At 40.4% G+C, this 20,417-nt stretch overlaps 1 protein-coding gene across 1 annotated transcript in view; it reads right to left on the bottom strand.

Annotated features, from left to right (window-relative positions):
* LOC120515184 (dual specificity testis-specific protein kinase 2-like) overlaps window positions 1-17,430 on the bottom strand; it is a 38,025-nt gene extending 20,595 nt beyond the window's left edge. Inside the window, exon 1 of the mRNA XM_039735936.1 lies at window positions 17,384-17,430. Within this exon, the coding sequence (XP_039591870.1) occupies window positions 17,384-17,428 (45 nt within the window). The 5' untranslated portion in view covers window positions 17,429-17,430. The remainder of the gene's footprint in view (window positions 1-17,383) is intronic.
* Window positions 17,431-20,417: the final 2,987 nt, after the last annotated feature.

Raw genomic sequence — 20,417 nt, forward strand, 5'->3', positions numbered from 1 at the left:
GAACCAGTTGAAAACATTTGGCATTATAAAATGAAATAAATGAGAAGTGTTCAATAATCTATCTACACAAGTATGAAAGAAAACAGCAAGCAAGTTAAAACAAGTCTGGCCATGTTATGACATGTCTCAAGGTTACTCATGCACAGTTGTGGCTCAGTGCGAGTCTAACATTCCAAGATACAAGATGTCAGCAGAGTCCTTATGTGAATCAAGAAAATGCTAGATCTGGAGCAATGTTCAGTGATAACATTTCTCATAAAAAGAAGGGAAAAATGAAAGGAGATCCAAGAATCCATGACTGCAGTTTAGTGAGTCTGCCCCATCATCCTACAAAGTAATATTTTGGGGCAAGCAGTTTAAATGGGGTAGAGAGTCCATTGAAGATGACCCTCACACTGGACAGACCGCGGAAGCAACTTACTTAGAAATGTGCAAGAAAGTCAAGATTTCATTTCATCAGACACATAAATTAAGGTTTCCTGAATAGCTGAAGAAATTGGCATCTAGGCAAGTACAGCTTGGAAAATAATTAATGAAAAGTTGGGCATGTCAAAGGTCAGTGCAAGATAAGTTCCAAGTATATTCCAAGATAAGTTCCCCGTATATTTTTTTTCTTTCTTATTTTTTTCCCTGTGTACTACAGTTTGCTGACGTGTGTTTATGTGCTGACGTGTGCTTTGCAAACGCTAGAGTCTGTTGAGAGTTGTTGGTTTGTTCTGTGGTGTGAGATTTACATTAAAAATACATTTTGCTCTTAAAACTTGGGTTTTGGTTGCTGCTAAGGAACCGTGTGGGAATTTTTTATGTTTTTTTTCCCTTTAGAAGGATTTTTTTTGCTTTTTTTCGCCCGCACAAGAGCAAAAGTAGCTGGGTGTTTGGAAGTGCGCTTGGAAAAGTTATTTGTACTTGTACTTGTTCTTTTTCTTGTTATCTGTATTTGAATTAGCATCGAGGCGGCAGGGTAGAAAGCAGCAGTAACTGATATCGGCATTTGTAAATAAATAACCGCGTCGTCGTAACAGCGATTCCTTAGTTTAAAGGAAAAGAAAAAAAGGCCGCTGCTGACTTCAAAGCAGTAAAAGGTGGAAACTCAGTAAGCGCAGCCTGCTTTAAGTCGCCGATCAGGCACAAGGAGCAGTAGGAGCAAATAAGGTAGTAAAGTTTTATTTATTTGTTTATTTTAGATTAAACAGTCCTTAGCGGTCCAGAGGCAGAACAGTTAAGTGGGCGACAGCGTATTGGTTCATTAATACGGGGGAATACAAACAGTGCGAGTGAAGAGCTTATAAGTAAGAAGAGCGCAAAGTTAGAAGAGACAGAGAAAAGTAAAGTTAACCTCATAGAAAGGCAAACAGCAGGCAGCTGAGAGGGAGAACAGTACAGGAGCTTAAGGGGAAAAGGTGTAAAATATCTGTAGCAGATCTTAGTGTTACCATTTAAGTTAAGGAGCAGCTGAAAGAAGAAGAAATTTAATTTTAAGAAAGAAAAAATATATATATAGTTAAGGCAGCTTAGTTATCCCAAATCAAATTTTAATAATGAGGCCAGTGCAATGCAAGTCCTGTTGGATGTTGGACTTTTTAGATGATGGTTTGGAAGAGCCAGTTGTCTATGAGGGCTACATCTGCAAGAGATGCCAGCTGATCCAGCACCTCCAGCTCAGGGTCGCTGAACTGGAGGAGGAGTTGGCTGACCTCAGGCTGTAATAGAGAATTGGCGGACTTGGCCCAGGTGTCCTTTAGAGATAGTGTGCACCCCTAAGGTGGCGCTGGGAGGAGATTCCAGACCAGACAGGTAGGAATAGGTGGGTCACGTCACAATTGTAAGGTAAAGGGTGCACACTAAATAAGATCAACCCCAGAATTAGAAGAGTCTATTTATATCGTGTCCTAAGGGAGCTGGACGGTGACTCTGATAATTCTGAGGTGGTCAGGCAGGGTTGAGGAGCCCCAACGGCCACCTCAAAACCAGTTCCCAAAAAGGGAGAGAGGTAGTGATAGTTGGGGACTCAATCATTAGGGGATTGAAGCGGATTATTAAGGATAAGATTGAGCAACACATGACAAGGACAGGAGTTATTCTGAACAGTCAGCATGGGTTCAGAAGAGGGAGGTCGTGTTTTACTAACATGTTGGAATTCTATGAGGAGGCAACAAAAGGATACGATCAAAGTGGAGCTTATGATATTATTTATCTGGACTTTCAGAAAGCATTTGATAAGGTGCCACATGAGAGGTTGGGCATCAAGTTAAAAGAAGTGGGAGTTCAGGGTGATGTTTTTAGATGGGTGCAGAATTGGCTCAGACACAGGAAGCAGAGGGTGATGGTGCGAGGAACCTCATCAGAACTGGCCAATGTTAAGAGTGGTGTTCCACAGGGGTCAGTGCTAGGGTCAGCTGCTATTTTTAATATATATAAATGATTTAGATAGGAATATAAGTAACAAGCTGGTTAAGTTTGCAGATGATACCAAGATAGGTGGATTAGCAGATAATTTGGAATCCGTATATCATTACAGAAGGACTGTGATAGCATACAGGCTTGGGCAGATTTGTGGCAGATGAAATTTAATGTCAGTAAATGTAAAGTATTACACATAGGAAGTAAAAATATTAGGTTTGAATACACAATGGGCGGTCGGAAAATCGAGAGTACACCTTATGAGAAGGATTTAGGAGTCATAGTGGACTCCAAGCTATCAACTTCCAAACAGTGTTCAGAAGCCATTAAGAAGGCTAACAGAATGTTAGGTTATATAGCACATCTGTGGAGTACAAGTCCAAGGAGGTTATGCTCAACCTTTATAATGCACTGGTGAGGCCTCATCTTGAGTACTGTGTGCAGTTTTGGTCTCCAGGCTACAAAAAGGACATAGCAGCACTAGAAAAGGTCCAGAGAAGAGCGACTAGGCTGATTCCAGGTCTACAGGGGTTGAATTATGAGGAAAGATTAAAAGAGCTGAGCCTTTACAGTTTAAGCAAAAGAAGATTAAGAGGTGACATGATTGAAGTGTTTAAAATTATGAAGGGAATTAGTACAGTGGATCGAGACTTGTATTTTAAAATGAGCTCATCAAGAACACGGGACACAGTTGGAAACTTGTTAAGGGTAAATTTCGCACAAACATTAGGAAGTTTTTCTTTACACAAAGAACGATAGACACTTGGAATAAGCTACCTAGTAGTGTGGTAGACAGTAAGACGTTAGGGACTTTCAAAACTCGACTTGATGTTTTCTTGGAGGAAACAAGTGGATAGGACTGGCGAGCTTTGTTGGGCTGAATGGCCTGTTCTCGCTAGATTGTTCTAATTCTAATTCTAATTCAAGAAAACTGACAACATGTCAGTAGGCCACAAGACTCTGGAGTGCTGTCAGGAGAACTTGAGAGGCACCATGAAGACCAAGTGAATTTTTTCATCGCTTTGGTGACTGGAGATGAGACTTAGGTCTATTACAGATATCCTGTGTCCAAAATGGAGTCAATGCAGTGGAAGCCATAAGTCATTCCAACATTTTTGGAATTGGGGTTGTACATACAGTATATCTATCCATCTATCCATTATCCAACCCACTATATCCCAACTACAGGGTCACGGGGTCTGCTGGAGCCAATCCCAGCCAACACAGGGCACAAGGCAGGAAACAAACCCTGAGCAGAGTGCCAGCCCATCGCAGACAGTATATCTATATGTAGATAAACAAGGATATGCATCAAGCAAATTATGTATCAAATGAAATCTAATATTTTTAAAATTTAGTATCCAGTTAATTTGTTATAGATTTTGAAGTTTATATCTCCACATAGATACTAATGAAATGAGTTAATATAGAACAGTGTCACTGGTAACTTGTGCCTTTTATGCTAACACATTACTTCCAGTTTAACCTTATTTGCATATGTAGTTATTAATAAATTCCTACTACTAATGTTAAAATGGATGTTTTGTCCATTTTCAGTGCCCTGTCATGATTCATGTCATTGTTCTGAAGAAGTAAGCAAATACATAACTATGTAATCTATTAACTCCAACATAATTGTGCTTGAAGTGTTATATATCATATAAATTAACACAAAGGCCAACTTCAGATTCTTAGCTTACACAAACTGATAAAAAGCAAATAAAAAGAGGAGAAACACACGAATCATTCTGTGGGTCTCTTTTGACCAGTACAGTGGGGCACCATTCACTTTGGTCACAAGAAACCTTATTCACATGGTTGGGGGTTGATTTGTATTTAGTTTTAAGTTTGACTTGATTGTATGGACGGTTATATGTTTTAATAAATTAAATAAATGATCCAAAAAATAGGGTGGGCTTGCTTATGGCCCCCGGCTTGAGGCCTGCATGTTGGGGTTCTCCCACTTGGACGAGAGGGTTGTTTCCCAGTGCCTTTGAGTTGGGGAAGGACTCTGACTGTTTGCGCTTATGTGGTGAACAGTAGTTCTGAGTACCCAGTCTTCTTTGAGTCCCTGAAGAGACGCCTAAGCACAGCTCCTGGGGACTCTATCGTCCTGCTGGGAGACAAACGCCACGCCGGCAACAACAATGAAACCTGGAGAGGTGTGATTGGGAGGAATGGCCTCCCTGATCTAAACTCGAGAGTGATGTTCAGTTGTTGGACTTCTGTGCTGGCCATGGATTGTCCATAATGAACACCATGTTTAAGCATAAGGGTGTCCATAAGTGCACTTGGCGCCAGGATGCCCAAGGTCGCAGCTCGATGATTGACACTGTAATTGTGTCATCGGATCTACAACCTTATCTCTTGGACACTCGGGTGAGGAGAGGAGCTGAACGGTCAACTAATCACTACCTAGTGGTAAGTTGATCAGATTGGAAGGAGAGGCTGCCGGATAGACCAGGCAGACCCAAATGTATAATAAGAGTCTGCTGGGAACGCCTGGTGGAGGAACCGTCAGAAGATCTTTAGCTGCCATCTCCAGCAGAACTTCAATCTCATTCCAAGGGAGGCTAAGGACATTGAGTCTGAATGGGCCATGTTCCAAGCCTCCATTGTCAAGCGCAGAATGGAGCTGTGGCTGCAAGGTTGTCGGTGCCTCTCGTGGTGGCAATTCACAAACCCTTTGGTGGACACCTAAAGTTTGAGAGGCCATCTAGGTGAAGAAAGAGTCCTATTGGGTCTGGTTGACCAGTGGGACTCCAGAGGCTGCTGAGGGGTACCGGCAAGCAAAGCATGTGTTGCAGAGGCAAAAACTCGGGCATGGGAGGAGTTTGGGAAGCCATGGAAAACAACTTCGTGAGCACCGAGAAGGTTCTGGCAAAACATCAGGTGCCTCAGGAGGGGAAAGCGGTGCTCCACCAACACTGTGTACAGTGAGGATGGGGCCCTGCCGACTTCAACTGCAGGTGTTATTGACCGGTGGAAGGAATACAGGGAGTGCAGAATTATTAGGCAAGTGAGTATTTTGACCATATCATCATTTTTAATGCGTATATTCCAACTCCAAGCTGTATTAACTTGAATGCTTATTGGATTTAAGCACGCCAGGTGATGTGTATTTGTGTAATGAGGGAGGGTGTGGCCTAAGGAGATCAACACCCTATATCAAGGTGTGCAGAATTATTAGGCAGCTAGTTTTCCTCAGGCAAAATGGGCCAAAAGAGATTTAACTGACTCTGAAAAGTCAAAAATTGTAAAAGTCTTTCAGAGGGATGCAGCACTTTTGGAATTGCTAAGATATTGGTGTGTGATCACAGAACCATCAAACATTTTGTTGCAAATAGTCAACAGGGTCGCAAGAAACGTGTTGAGAACAAAAGATGCAAATTAGCTGCCAAAGATTTGAGAAGAATCAAACGTGAAGCTACCAGGAACCCATTATCCTCCAGTACTTTCATATTCCAGAGCTGCAACCTACCTGGAGTGCCCAGAAGTACAAGGTGTTCAGTGCTCAAAGACATGGCCAAGGTAAGGAGGGCTGAAACCCAACCACCACTGAACAAGAAACATAAGTTGAAACGCCAAAACTGGGCCAAGAAATATCTGAAGACAGATTTTTTCAAAGGTTTTATGGACCGATGAGATGAGAGTGACTCTTGATGGACCAGATGGATGGACCTGTGGATCAGTAATGGCACAGAGCTCCACTCTAACGTGGAGGTGGGGTACTGGTATGAGCTGGTATTTTTAAAGATGAGCTAGTTGGACCTTTTTGCATTGAAGATGAACTCAAAATCAACTCCCAAACCTACTGCCAGTTTTTCAAGACACTTTCTTCAAACAGTGATACAGGAAAAGACCATGATTTTTATGCAGGCCAATGCTCCATCACTTGCATCGAAGTTCTCACTGCGTGGCCAGCCAGTAAAGGCCTTAAAGATGAAGGAATAATGACATGCCCCCCTTCCTCATCTGACCTAAACCCTATCGAGAACTTGTGGGCACTTCTTAAACGCTAGATTTACGGGGGAGAAAAACAATACACCTCTCTGAAGAGTGTCTGGGAGGCTGTAGTCACTGCTCCACAAAAGCTGATCATCAACAGATCAAGAAACTGACAGACTCCATGAATGGAAAGGCTTATGACTGTTACTGGAAAGAAGGGTGGCTATATTGGTCATTGATTGATTGATTTATTTTTTTTGAAATGTCAGAGATGTTTATTTGTAAATTTTGAGGTGTTTGTTTATTATTCTCACTATAACAGATGAAAATAAACAAGTGAGATGGGAAAATTTTCATTTTTCCTTTAGTTGCATAATAAATCTGCACACTAATAGTTGCCTAATAATTGTGCACATATGTATTCCCCTGATGATGTTCACACTCCCATTTCCGTTGTGAAACATTCAGGTTTCAGGTTTATTAACATTTTGGATTGACTGATAGCACTGTGTTTGTTCCATATTAAAATTAATCCTCAAAAATACAACTTGCCTAATAATTCTGCACTCCCTGTACTTCCGAGGATCTTATCAATCCCACCAGCAATGTCTTCCTTCAAGGAAGCAGAGCTAGAGGACTCCGGGCCGGGGGCCGTCCATAACAGGGGTAGAGGTCGCCGAGGTAGTTAAAAAGCTCTGAGGTGGCTAACCCTGGGCTCCTCAAGACTCTGGATGTTGTGGGGCTGTCCTGGTTGACACGTCTCTGCAACATCGCATGGACCTCGGGGGCAGTGCCTCTGGATTGGCAAACCGGGGTGGTGGTCCCCCTTTTTAAGAAGGATGACCAGAGGATGTGCTCCAACTATAGGAGGATCACACCCCTCAGCCTCCCTCGTAAGGTCTATTCAGGTGTGCTGGAGAAGAGAGATCGGTCAATAGTTGAATCTTGGATTCAAGAGGAACAATGCGGATTCCGTCCCGGCCGTAGAACACTGGACCAGCTCTACACCCTGGCCAGGATCCTGAAAGGGGACATGGGAGTTTGCCCAACCAGTCCATATCTGTTTTGTGGATTTGGAGAAGGCATTCAACAGTGTCCCTCGAAGCATCCTGTGGAGTGTGCTCAAAGAGTACGGGTACAAGGCTCGTTGTTACGAGCCATTCAGTCCCTGTACAGGTGGAGCAGGAGCTTGGTCCGCATTGCCGGTAATAGGCCGGACTCATTTCCTGTTGAGGTTGGACTCCGCCAAGGCTGCCTTTGTCACCGATTCTGTTCATAAGTTATATGGACAGAATATCTAGGTGCAGTCAAGGAGCGGAGGGGGTCTGGTTCGGTGACCTCAGAATCTCGTCTCTGCTATTTGCGGATGACGTGGTTCTGTTGGCTTCATCGGACAGTGCTCTGGATCAGTTCGCAGCCAAGTGTGAAGCAGCAGGGATGAGACTCAGCACCTCTAAATCCGAGGCCATGGTTCTTAGCCGGAAAAGGGTGGTATGATAACAGGTTTGATAACACATTACTGCCTCAAGTGCAGGAGTTCAAGTATCTCAGGGTCTTGTCTACAAGTGAGGGAAGAATAGAACAGGAGGTTGACAGAAAGGATTGGTGCGTTGAGGCTGTCAATTTACCAGTCAATCTATGTTCCTACACTCACCTATGGCTTTGAGCTTTGGGTAGTGACCGAAAGAGCAAGATCGCGGATACAAGCGGCCGAAATGAGTTTTCTCCGCAGGGTGGCTGGACTTTCCCTTAGAGATAGGGGTGAGGAGTTCAGTTATCCGGGAGAGACTCGAAATAGAGTCGCTGCTCCTCCGCATTGAGAGGAGTCAGTTGAGGTGGTTCGCGCATCTGGTTAGGATGCCCCCGGACGCCTCCCTGGGGGGATGTTCTGGGCATGCCCCACTGGGAGGCGACCATGGAGCAGACCCAGGACACGCTGGAGGGATTATATCTCCCAGCTGGCTTGGAAACGCCTCAGGGTCCTCTCAGAAGAGCTGGATGAGGTGGCCGGGGAGAGGGAGGTCTGGGCTTCCCTACTTATGCTGCTGCCCCGCTGACCTGACCTCGGATAGGCGGTGGATAATGAATGGATGGATGGATGGATCCAAAAATAAAAAAAAAAAAAATTGAAATTTGATTGGCTGGATATGTTACTTTGCTCTAGGCTAGCCAAAGACTTGTGCACTTAATGTGACAGCACATCTCTCAGTTATATAAAATGGGTATAGTCAAGCTTTATCTATTTCACAAATAGACGAGTGAACAGTGAACCATTATTTACTTAGCAAACAACTTTATGCAAAGTGTCACTGAGAAAATTAAGAATTAATCTTCAAAGTAAAGCTCAAGAAGCATACCACTACATTTAGTCCCAGTGCTAGATGAAAACTACCAATCAGCCTTTAACTGTTAAATAGCTGACAGGGTCTGGGCAGCTGTAAATTCAATGGAAAGCTGAGAAATAAAAAATACTGAGCACTCCTGCAGCACTATGAGAATAGTGTTATCAAAAGAACCAAACAATTTAATTGATATTTTATATTTTAGTAAGATTTGTCTTACTGCTAATTCTAAATTTAGATATTCCAAAAGCATTGTCTCATAAATAACATTTCAAGTTGAAAAGATCAACGTGATGAAAAGTCAAATATAATAAAGATAATAAGATGTTAGTAGATACAAAAATAAGATTTAATAAATTCAAGAAGTAGGTTTTAAATTAGGTAGTACTGTTTGAAAGGTAGGAAACAACATTGAAGAAAATATCGCTCACTATCGTGTACACATGCACAACCAAACGACTCAAACTAAGCTGTTTATGAAAATCAAATATATTTCAGAAGTGCTAAGAACTGTTCTTTTAAATATTTTCAAAATCAATTTTACTTTATAATTTTATTCTTTAACTATGCATTCTCACATTACAACAAAAACATGCCACAACCAAAGTGTCTCAGATTTAAATAAATTAAGTTCATTTATTTCCCAATAAGCATTAAAATTGCTAACTAGCAGTTTCTACAAGATCCACAGAAGTAAACAATAATGACAGGTAACTTGCAAAGTCATAATAATACACTGTGTTTACATTATTAAACAGCATTTTGTCTTACTAGTTAATTAACAGCATCAAACTTATTTACAGTCAACACAAACACACCCAGTGCCAACAAATCCTCGACTGTTAAGCTGCAGACTGATCTATGTCAGCAATGACAAATGCAGCGATGGTCCTATCCTCTTTAGCTTAATCGTATTTACTTCCATCTGTCTGGTACTTCACCAATTACTTCTGACATTAATAGTACACAACCAGCTGCACAGTAGATGTACAAAGTATATAGCAAGCACCATTCCAAAATACAAATTTATTTATTTACTACTACAGTATATGTAATTAGAATGCAAAGGTGGGAAGTAAAGAACAAACGGTTTATGCTACAATTGTCCATGTTTTAAAAAAACAGTATGGAAAGAAAAACAGTAATTTCAGGGACATAAAGTTTAGCGAGGAGACTTGAATTAAAATGCAAAGCAAAAAATTAACACTTCCAAACGAACTTCAGTTAATCATTAAAACACACAACACTTAAAGTAACAGAAGGAAACAGCTGACTCAAGAAGTGAAAGAAAAACTAATGGATTTAACAAGTTATACCACCACAGAATTGAAAGATGAGAGAATAAACAAACCTGGACAGAGGCAGTGGTGCTGTAAGAATTATGTTTTTGGACTTCTCTACCTTCAACACCATCCAACCTCTGCTCCTTAGAGACAAGCTGACTGAGATGGGAGTAGACTCACACCTGGTGGCATGGATTGTGGACTATCTTACAGACAGACCTCAATATGTGCTGCCTTGGGAACTGCAGGTCTGACATTGTGTTCAGCAATACAGGGGCGAGCAGGGGACTGTACTTTCTCCAGTCCTGTTCAATCTATATACATCAGACTCCAATATGACTCGAGTCCTGCCACGCGCAAAAGTTCGCTGATGACACTGTTATCGTAGGCTGCATCAGGTGTGGGCAGGAGGAGGACTACAGAAAGTTAATCAAAGACTTTTAAATGGTGCGACTCAAAACCACTTACACCTTAACACCAGCAAGACCAAGGAGCTGGTGGTGGATTTTAGGAGGCCTAGGCCCTCATGGACCCTGTGATCATCAGAGGTGACTGTGTGCAGAGGGTGCAGACCTTTAAATATCTGGGAGTGCAGCTGGATGACAAATTGGACTGGACTGCCAATACTGATGCTCTATGTAAGAAAGGTCAGAGCAGACTATACTTTCTGAGAAGGTTGGCATCCTTCAACATCTGCAGTAAGATGCTGCAGATGTTCTACCAGACGGTTGTGGCGAGTGCCCTCTTCTACGGTGGTGTGCTGGGGTGGCAGCATAAAAGATGAAAGACGCCTCACGCCTGGACAAACTTGTTAAGAAGGCAGGCTCTATTGTAGGATTAAAGTTGGACAGTTTAACATCTGTGGCAGAGCGACGGGCACTAAGCAAACTCCTGTCAATCATGAAGAATCCACTGCATCCACTTAACAGTGTCATCTCCAGACAGAGGAGTAGCTTCAGTGACAGACTTTTGTCACTGTCCTGCTCCACTGACAGACTGAGGAGATCGCTCCTCCCCACACTATGCACTCTTCAATTCCACCCGGGAGTAAATGCTAACATTAATTTTATTTTAATTGTTTTCATTTTATTACTATTTAATTTAATATTGTTTCTTTGTATCAGTATACTGCTGCTGGATTATGTGAATTTCCCCTTGGGATTAATAAAGTATCTATCTATCTCTATCTATCTAAACAACAGGCAGACAATTCAAATCAATATATAATGAATATAACAGAAAGTTGACCGACATATTCACTCACTCATCAACAAAAATATTATTTCCAGTTTAATTAAAAAGCTGAAATTTGGCAGGATAGTACATTTAGGGAATTCGGTATCTTCAAAGAAAGGGCATTCCAATATACCAATATTCAGGAAGAAGTATATACCCAAAAATCTCAAAAATACCATGATGGTTTTAATTGAAATTTGGTGACTTAATTAAAAAAAAAAATCTGCCAATATGTTTCTTTATTTGTGGATATTTATAAAAATTATGCAAGATTACACACTTTGAATTGTGTTGGGGTACTTTATGTAAATGAAGGACGAAATAGAAGTGATTGATGGGCTACGCAAAAAGCACCACTATTCAATTGGGCAGACAGATAGCTGAAGACAGTGTGTTGTCCTTGACAAAAATAAAGTCACTTGATTATGTTTGGAAATGGAAAGAGAAAGCTCGATGAAGCTCCAAAAATTAAAGCTCAGTGGCTAGCAAGCACTATTTTTGCTGTTGACTACAAACACTCTTAGATACATAGCAGCTCTCCTCTTTGTTATCTGCTCCTCTCCGTAGACTTCTTGGTATAAAGTATTGTGTGCTGGTAAGCACCCTTAAACGAATGACAAGAGGGGTGGGTGGTGGACACCCATGAAGTATCGAGTGCTGTGAAGCAACAACACATAAGAGACAACTAGGGATATTGGGCATTTTTACCCATGGAGTTACAGAGGCTGTAGGTGCACTATCAAATGGTGAAAGGTGCGATAACAGCTGTATGGCTCTTCCATACTGCTGTGCAGAAAGGGGAGCGAGCGGTGTGATAACAGATGCAAAGCAGATCAAGTGGGAACATAATGCAACTTAGAGGGAATGTAGCTAACTACCTGTTTCAATTCAAAAGAACGCGTTTTCCTTTAAATAGTTTTTTCCAATGAGCATCAACAAAAGCCAAGTCACTAGAAGAAGCAAGAATTGATTATTGTGTATACCAGGGTCAAGAGTAAACAACACCAATGACGTTTTTACTTTTGTTCAACTGATGCCTTTATCCAAGTCAACAACTGGTTTTATTTCTTTTGTCTTTTCAATTGGAGCACAGGGAGGCAAATGGACTTGCTTATGGTCACAATATCAGTAGAAGGATTTCAACCCAAAGTCTCAGGGTTTGAAGTCCTAGGTCCAAAGCCTTGACTGCCACACCACAGTGCCAGCCAGTAATATTAGACTTTGGTTTTAAAAAAAAAAAAAAAACTACAAATACTGCACACAGAAAAGCAGTTAGTCAGTGACGATGCAGGTTCTGGCTCCACACTCCCATCTGATTTTGGGAACCCTTGAACCAACACCGTCGGTAATGTTACCGATAAGCTAGTCAGTGGAGGCAATAATTGAGCATCTGAGCAAGGGATGGTTAAAAGTGAAACAGTGCTTTTATTAAAACAGTCCATCAAAACAAAAGTGTCCACAAATAAATAGTGCAGTGTTTCCAAGTTCAAATAAATAAATAAATAACTTAAAATGAAAACGTGGAGGTTAAAACAATAAATAGAAAAAACACAATCCTTTTAAAGCCAGAGGTAAAATCTTCTTTAGGAAGCAGCCTTTAAAAACCAACAAATCCGGTGCTCTTCTATGTTAGCGTCTCAACTGCTTCTCCCAATAGGGCTTTGCAGCAGGCGAGACGCTCTCTGCAGCTGCCCTCTTCTCTCACACACACGAAACTGGAGACCTCCCGATCCCTGGCTCGGTATGGCACTCATCCCAGCCTCGAGACTTGATTTCCACAACGCCAGGTCGCCCACGTTGGGGATTCCAGCACCAAGTCTCCCGACTTCCCGCTGCCTTCCATGGCCTCTCTGCGGTCAGTCGCCTTCCCTTGGTCACTCCCCGCTACATAATCGCCAGCGGGAGCGACATCCAACTCACACGCCTGGCTGTAGGCCCATACCCCAGGCCCTCGCAGCTGCCCATGAGCGCTTCATTCGCCGCTGCCCCGGCCGCTCTTCGCTCGCTCTCTCCCTCACCACCTGCTTCCTCTCCTGCTCCCGGTAACCTCCGGCCTCTTTCTTTCGTTCTTTCCAATCTCCTCTTCTCAAAACCGACTCGCTTCTTTTTTAAAATGACGAGGGCCACAGCAGTTGCAGCATTAGCCACGGGGACAATCACGAATGTGGGCAGTTCCTCACCTGTGCACTAGGTGAGAAACGCCCACCCCACGGATCACCCCCGGGCCCACTATGGCCCAACATCCTCGCAAGCAGCTGGCATCATTTATTTAAAACGTAATGGCTTTTTGCTCAACGAAGCTGTGGACCCATAACACCACATAGTCACATAGTACTTTGGATACACCCAATTAACCCATGGCACTATAACAGAGGCCTGTTGATTCTATGTATTCTCTCAGGTGAAAAGAGAATTTGCAATAAAGTTAAGAATAAGCTTAAGGCAAGGTGGAGGACAGAATCATTCAAGAACAATCTTAGAAGAAAAATAACATAAAATGGCTACTATCAAAAAATGAAACATTGATCACTAGAATAAAAAAATAAAGTAATGAAATAACAACATGAAAAGTAGCATAGGTACCAAACTGAAGCTAACGCACAAGAACCAGACTAAACAAAAAAACAGAAACCAAACATATACCACAAAATATTTTGACAGAGGAAATGTAGCAGTTGATAAGACAGTAGTGAAAAAACAGGAAGAAAAAGACAAAAACCCGATTGCTAAAACTGTAAATAAATAGTATTAAACATATCAAGCAGATTAAAATATACTTGCAAAGGACAACGGGATATTTTCAGACATTTTATTAAAATCATAGTTACATCTACTAATACTCGCTTTTACTAAGTAATTTAACTAAGCCTTTAACCACTCTACAAACTTAACTTTATTTTACATTCACTAACTCCTCTTATTTGTACACTCCACAAAGGCAAAGTTTGGACTAAGATTCAAACACAGGACTCTGAAGTATGAGGCAGTACTGTCAATGACTCTTCCATAGTGCAGCCCCAGTGCAAAAATTGTTTACATTGCATACCAGTGACTTTAGTTTTTACCAAAATAACATTGTTTCCAACAATATAGTGATTTATATTTGCTTGATTTCTTAGTCTAATTGTAAATATTCTATCATCAATATTACAGTTAATTATTTTGGAATCTGAAGGAATGAGAGAACTAGCTAGCATATTGTGTGGTGTCAAATTTCTTATTTTGTAATCATTTTGATGTATATGGAAAAAATCTTGACAACTGATTATAGTTTTAAATCTGAATCAGTACACAGTTTACATACAACCCCATGTTCGTCTATGTACGATGTGTCCTTTGATTAAAGGAGCCACAACAGAGGTCAAAAGTTAAAAGGCAAGTTTCTGGTAATCCCCCAACAATAAGAGTGGAAGGAACCACTCAAACTACAAATTATCTTATTTTAAATCATCCAGTTTGTCTTAAGCCTTAACGCTGAGGTTTAATTTCTTGTGTGGTATGGGTTGTTGAGGAAATAAAAATGAACTCTAAATCTGTTATGAAATAGACACTATCTGCAAAGAAGTTAGACCATGTGAAACCACTGCACAGGTGAACAACAATTATGTGTATACTTAAATATGCTATTTATCTATTTTTGGGTGGGAACAAAAACTGTACTCATCCCTGTGACAACTTGTTACCAACTCAAAACTAGATAAGCCAGTTAGATAATGGAAGGATGGGCAATACTAATTCAGTCTACTCAAGGTACTATATACTATGTGGAACCCAATCCAGAACAAAATAGGCAGCTGCATTCCAAAATGTTTTTCAAAGCCATTAATCCCGAGTAAGCAATACTGTGTGAGCTGTAACAGTATTTAACTTATATCCAGTAAAATGTACACAGCTCAGAAAACAAGTTTCACACAAAGGAGAGCATATATGACTAAATGCAATTCATTCAAATAAACTCAAAGTAAAAGAGCTCTAGGGCCCTATGATTTCCGCAATGCGGAAAACACTGACGGAATCACGGAATTAAAGCATAAAAAGAGATTTTAGATTTAAAAATGGAAATGTGCAGAATTTAGAGACTGAAGGGGAAACTGTTACAACACATCTCAATAAATTAAATGAATAAATAATCTGTAGTATTTTCCAGTTTGTTGTTTTTCAAGCAAATGCAATTCTTTGTAGAAATTAAGTCGTGCCTCTGTTTGTGTGCGTGATTCCTGCATGCTTTCTCGTTAAATGCATGCAAATTAGCTAGAGCTGCACGAGACAAATGTTGAAGCAAGTAGTATCAGATACCCTAACTACGTTGAAAAAACTAAAACATGAGCATAGCTGCAAAATTGAGGGCACAACAGTATCCTTGTGACTTTTACAAATCTGGACAACAACTTTTCTGCAAGTTTTGCAAGCATACCATAGACTGGACACAAAAAAGATACTTGCAGTGACCAGGTCAAATCAAAAACCCATCTCAAGAACAAGGAGAAAGAAATTAAGATCAAAAAGTGAAACAACAAAATCGTCAAATGCAAGACGCCAGTTTGTGGAGGACTTTGTGGTCATCCAAGTCAGACATACCGCTCAAAAAAATTACGAAGATGCGTCCTTTCTTTATTAAGCATTGTAAACAAGTAGGCACACTGCCAGAAAATGAGCAGTCTTCATTAAACTCATTTGCTCCGTGTCTCTGAACAACATATGGATGCCGTTCTTGGAAAGATTCATGGCAATAAAGTTTATGCTGTAGTTGATGGAAACCACAGACAGCCAAGACCACATAGATGAGTAAACATTTGGCTGTATGGCAATTCTTTGATGTAGGCAGTTCTAATTGTACATGAAATTATATTTAACCGGTATTAACAGTATTTCCCATAGAAAATGTTATTAGTGAACAGCGCTGGTTGTTAACGGGTTCCCTATAAAAAATTAACAATATTGTTTCCGGATTTAATAAATGTTTTGCCTCACAGTGGTGAGGCATGTAAGGTCCACGTTTGACTCTTCCGTTATACAGGTAAACTTGCCACCTATAACCCTGGGCAGAACAGCAGGCTTCTCCTCAGATGCAACAAGCACTTAAAAGTGTGTCTCTTCCTTTTTTTCTGTTTAATTCCCGGATTCAGCGTCTTGCAGATTACTTTGCTTTTGATTTGTGATTATTTTTAAGATATGCAGTAAATGAAGCTACAGATGTAATGGTGCACATTTTCAATCTGTAAACATTTAAGGATTAAGAAACATTACAGATAATTTACATAATTACAATTATAGGTACTGAAGTCCAGTACTTTTTGGCAGATGTTATCTTTATGGAAAGCTGCAACTTTTCCACCTTTTCACAGGTAGCACTTCAGTCCCTTCAGAACACCGAGCTGAATCTTAATGACATTTTAGCAGTAGTTACAGTCAATGCATCATACTGTCTGAAAGCAAACCAGGAAGTTTTAAAAGGGGTTATGCCTAACAGTGTACATTCAACCTGCTTGTGTCGGGTCATCACTTTGGTGGGACAGACCTGGCAGCACTATAAATACTTTAGTGAGGCTGCGTTACTAGTGATGTGGGTCAAGTCTGCCTTCTTCAAGAAGCCTGCCAGGAACTCCCGAGGCAGGAAACACCAGGTGAAATATCTGGTTTGAATCAGTAGGGTACACTGAACATTTTTACCTCCACAAAAAGTTCTTTCTGGCCAAGAACACATCAGCTCAGACTGTAACAAATATCCTAAATCCTAAAAGTGAAGTTAACCTTCATCTCAGAAGGATGCATCAAACTAGTAACAGCTCTTACAATTCTGGAGGTCACTCACTGCCCTACTGTAATCTCAGCATACAGTATCGTGGAGCATCTGGGCTCCGACCTGATGAATAGAACTTCAAAATAAGGTTCAGTTGTGCTAGTGTGCCGTTTCATTAGAAGGAATGTAAAGTGCCATTCCATTATTGTTTGTTTTGTTGTAGCTATTGCTACTTACAGTAAAAAAAAGAAAAATCTGAATCAAGGAAAAACAGCATGGTGAAAAACGAAAATCAAAAAAAAAAAGGAATTTGTGAAAAAATAAAACAGATTCCATAAGAGCCCTAGAGCTCATGATAAACCACAAGCCCAAATGTTTCTATGGAACAAGGAAATCTTGTTAATGTTTTTTAAGGGAAAAAAAAAAAATCTCACCTCTGTCAAAGCATGCAGTTGGCCTTCATGTACACAAACACCCATAAACCTAAACAGATACAAAGAAACAAATACACAAATAAATTAAAAAAAAATGTATTTTATAGACAATACAGTACCAAGATTACATTCTTTTGGCCTTATAATAACCTTAACAACGACTCAAATACCTTTTAAGGTGAGGAGAAAAATAAGTTATTACATTTGATTTATTCACATACTTGTAAAGCATTTTTTAGCTGACCAGTACAGAGCCAGGTGCTAGATGACACAGTATGAATGAAAACAATTGGTCTTACAACTTTCATAGCTGCTACACAATACCTTCATAGTAGAGATCTATTCCTAAATGAAGAGCACATACTGATAGTATACAGTTTTCAGATGTGACATTCAGACTTTGCTCTGTGTGTATGACTGAACCAAATGTGGACCATCAAATAGCTGTAGCCACACAATTATACAATTTCCAGCCTGAAATGTTTGATACAAGCAATGCTTCCTTAGATTCTTGGATTTTTCCCATTGTTGTGTCTCAGGTAAGTAATGTGACGCAGGGCAGCAAATCACAACAGAAATTAACAAGAGGCCAAAGACAAATACAATTGACAACACAACCAAAAAGTCTTATGCTATATTACCCCCGCCCCACCACACTAATCAAAATTATTCTTGTAACATCAGGCTCACAGGAAATTTTCTTATCCGTTGCGAAGGAACCCCAAGACCCTATTCACAGAGTTTTGCCAGAAGAGAATGACAACCCCTGAAACTCTATTCAAAAAACTTCTGCCGGAAGTGTAAGATTTTGCCCGGGATTATCATAATTTTCCTCATTTATACCCAGCTCAGCCTTTGTAGTTTCTGTCTTAGGAAAATTAGCAGTAATGGGCATGGATGTTTCCCATTCCACTGCACCAGTTTCCACTTCAGACTCCACACCTGTGGCTAACAATTGGATTACAAGCCATTTAATCACCTTGCCTTTTACCAGTACATTGCCCAATTTTTTTGTTATTATACAGTACTTTTACCTTGCACCTAACTTGAGCCTTCTCTACCCCTGTACATTATAACTAACACACCTTGTTGGGGCATAAATTCTAAAGTTCCTCTTGGTTTTAAGTATCCTCTTGTTTCTCTCTCACAATTTTGTAAAATGGTTACTTCATTACTGACCATGGGGTCCATACCTGTCTATTCAGAAACAGCTCCACAGGGGCCATTCCTGCTATTGACATGAGGCGTGGTATGATAAGCAAGCAAGAAATGTTCTAATTTGATTATTTGCACCATACGTTCTGCAGCTCCATTGCTTTGTAAACAATAGGGTTCTGAAGTCTTGTGTCTTGCTGCATTTAGTCTAAAGAACTCCGCAAATTCAGCAGACATGAATTGTGGAACTTTGTCTGATACTATCTGTTCCAGAAGACCTCGTGGTAGTAGTGGCATTCATCTTTTCAGTCTCGACCCACCTAGAATAGGCATCCACAAATACTAAAAACATTCTATTCATTTTTTTTTCACAAATATCCAAGTGAAGTCTCGGCCAGGGTCTTTCAACCCAACTCCAACATTGTACAGGGTGCTTTTTCTGACAGATTTTCTATTTTCTTGACAGAATCTGCACACAGCCACCCTCTCCTCAATCTGCCTATCCAATCCTGGCCACAAAAAATAATTCTGGGTTATCGCTTTAATTTTTACTATTCCTGAGTGTTCCCAATGTAACTTGTCCAGTTAGGGTACTAAATAACAATGTTGGAATTACCACTTTCAGCTCCTGATGTACACAATTGTTGTCTATGTTATCAAGGAGGAGGTGGAGTTATGCTCTCCTCTGAAAATAAGACTTCAGTTCATTCTAACTTTGATACATTGGCCACCCACTCAATGTACAGAATTTCACCTTCAACACAATCTGTTGCTGTCACTTGAGCAAAATCTGCTGCTGAAACTGGAATATGGAGTAAAATAACTCATGATAATTTACATTTCATACATGTCAATTATGCTTGTGCTTCCGAAAGTTGTATTTGCGCTTCTGAAAATTATGAGTACAATTCTCAAGCATGAACAAAGTGTCAAAAATATGTCATTGGACTTATGAGGTTTTCTCTATCAAAGAAGAAACAATCAATTTTTGTTGCTACGCATGTGCCACAAAGGCGGGAAGATGGAATTATTTTTGACAGCGATCCTACACCATATACAAGGGCTAAAGTTTTGGTCGCCGGTTCAATTGCTGCCTCTGTGTTGCTTCTTTGCGATCTAACTGGATTTAGGTCTTAGGGCATAGAGTTTTTCCTAGCAGCATTTAGTGAACGTCCGTGAGCAATCAACCCAGGCTGTGATGTTAAGTGCACAATTGGAGCCTCTTATTTACTTCACCTGTGAGTCTTCAGGTGGTCTGCCATAAAGCCCACAGAGATATGGGGAGAACATGACAGTTTCGTGTGAGCATGAAGTTATTTGCTTTGAACCAGATTCTTATTCACACATCTTGTGCAAAGCAGTTACTTATTCAACACTAAGAGCCAGTCAAAATATTTTGCAGCGTAAAAAAATATTAATGTCCGTCACTAAACTGGGCCTTTTATTTGAAAGAAAGAAAAAAAATCATTTTTCCACATTTTCTACCTGATCGGATACAAAGGAGTTACATTAAGTTGCACTAACTTAATTTTCAAAGTTTTGTGACAAAACAGGTGCCTTTGGTAAATGGCAGTTCAGTTTTGCTCACATCAATGACAAACTTGGCATTCCCATATCGAATGAATGGAATTAGATGTTTAATGTGCATTTCAGAGGGTTAGATGGCATTGGGCTACGCTAGTTTTGCGAAAAGAAAGATGCCTTTGTTAAACTGCAGTTGAACTTGGGGTACACAAGTCAAGTGGACTGTCAAATTTGTCATATTCCCATATATCTAATGAACAGATTTTAATGTGATGTTCAACTGGCATTATATAGTGTTGTATGCCACTGAACCACTTTGATTTTCAGAGAAAAGTGAATACCTTTGTTAAAGTGC

The sequence above is a fragment of the Polypterus senegalus genome, chromosome 14, assembly GCF_016835505.1.
Source record: "Polypterus senegalus isolate Bchr_013 chromosome 14, ASM1683550v1, whole genome shotgun sequence".
Taxonomy (NCBI): Eukaryota; Metazoa; Chordata; class Cladistia; order Polypteriformes; family Polypteridae; genus Polypterus; species Polypterus senegalus.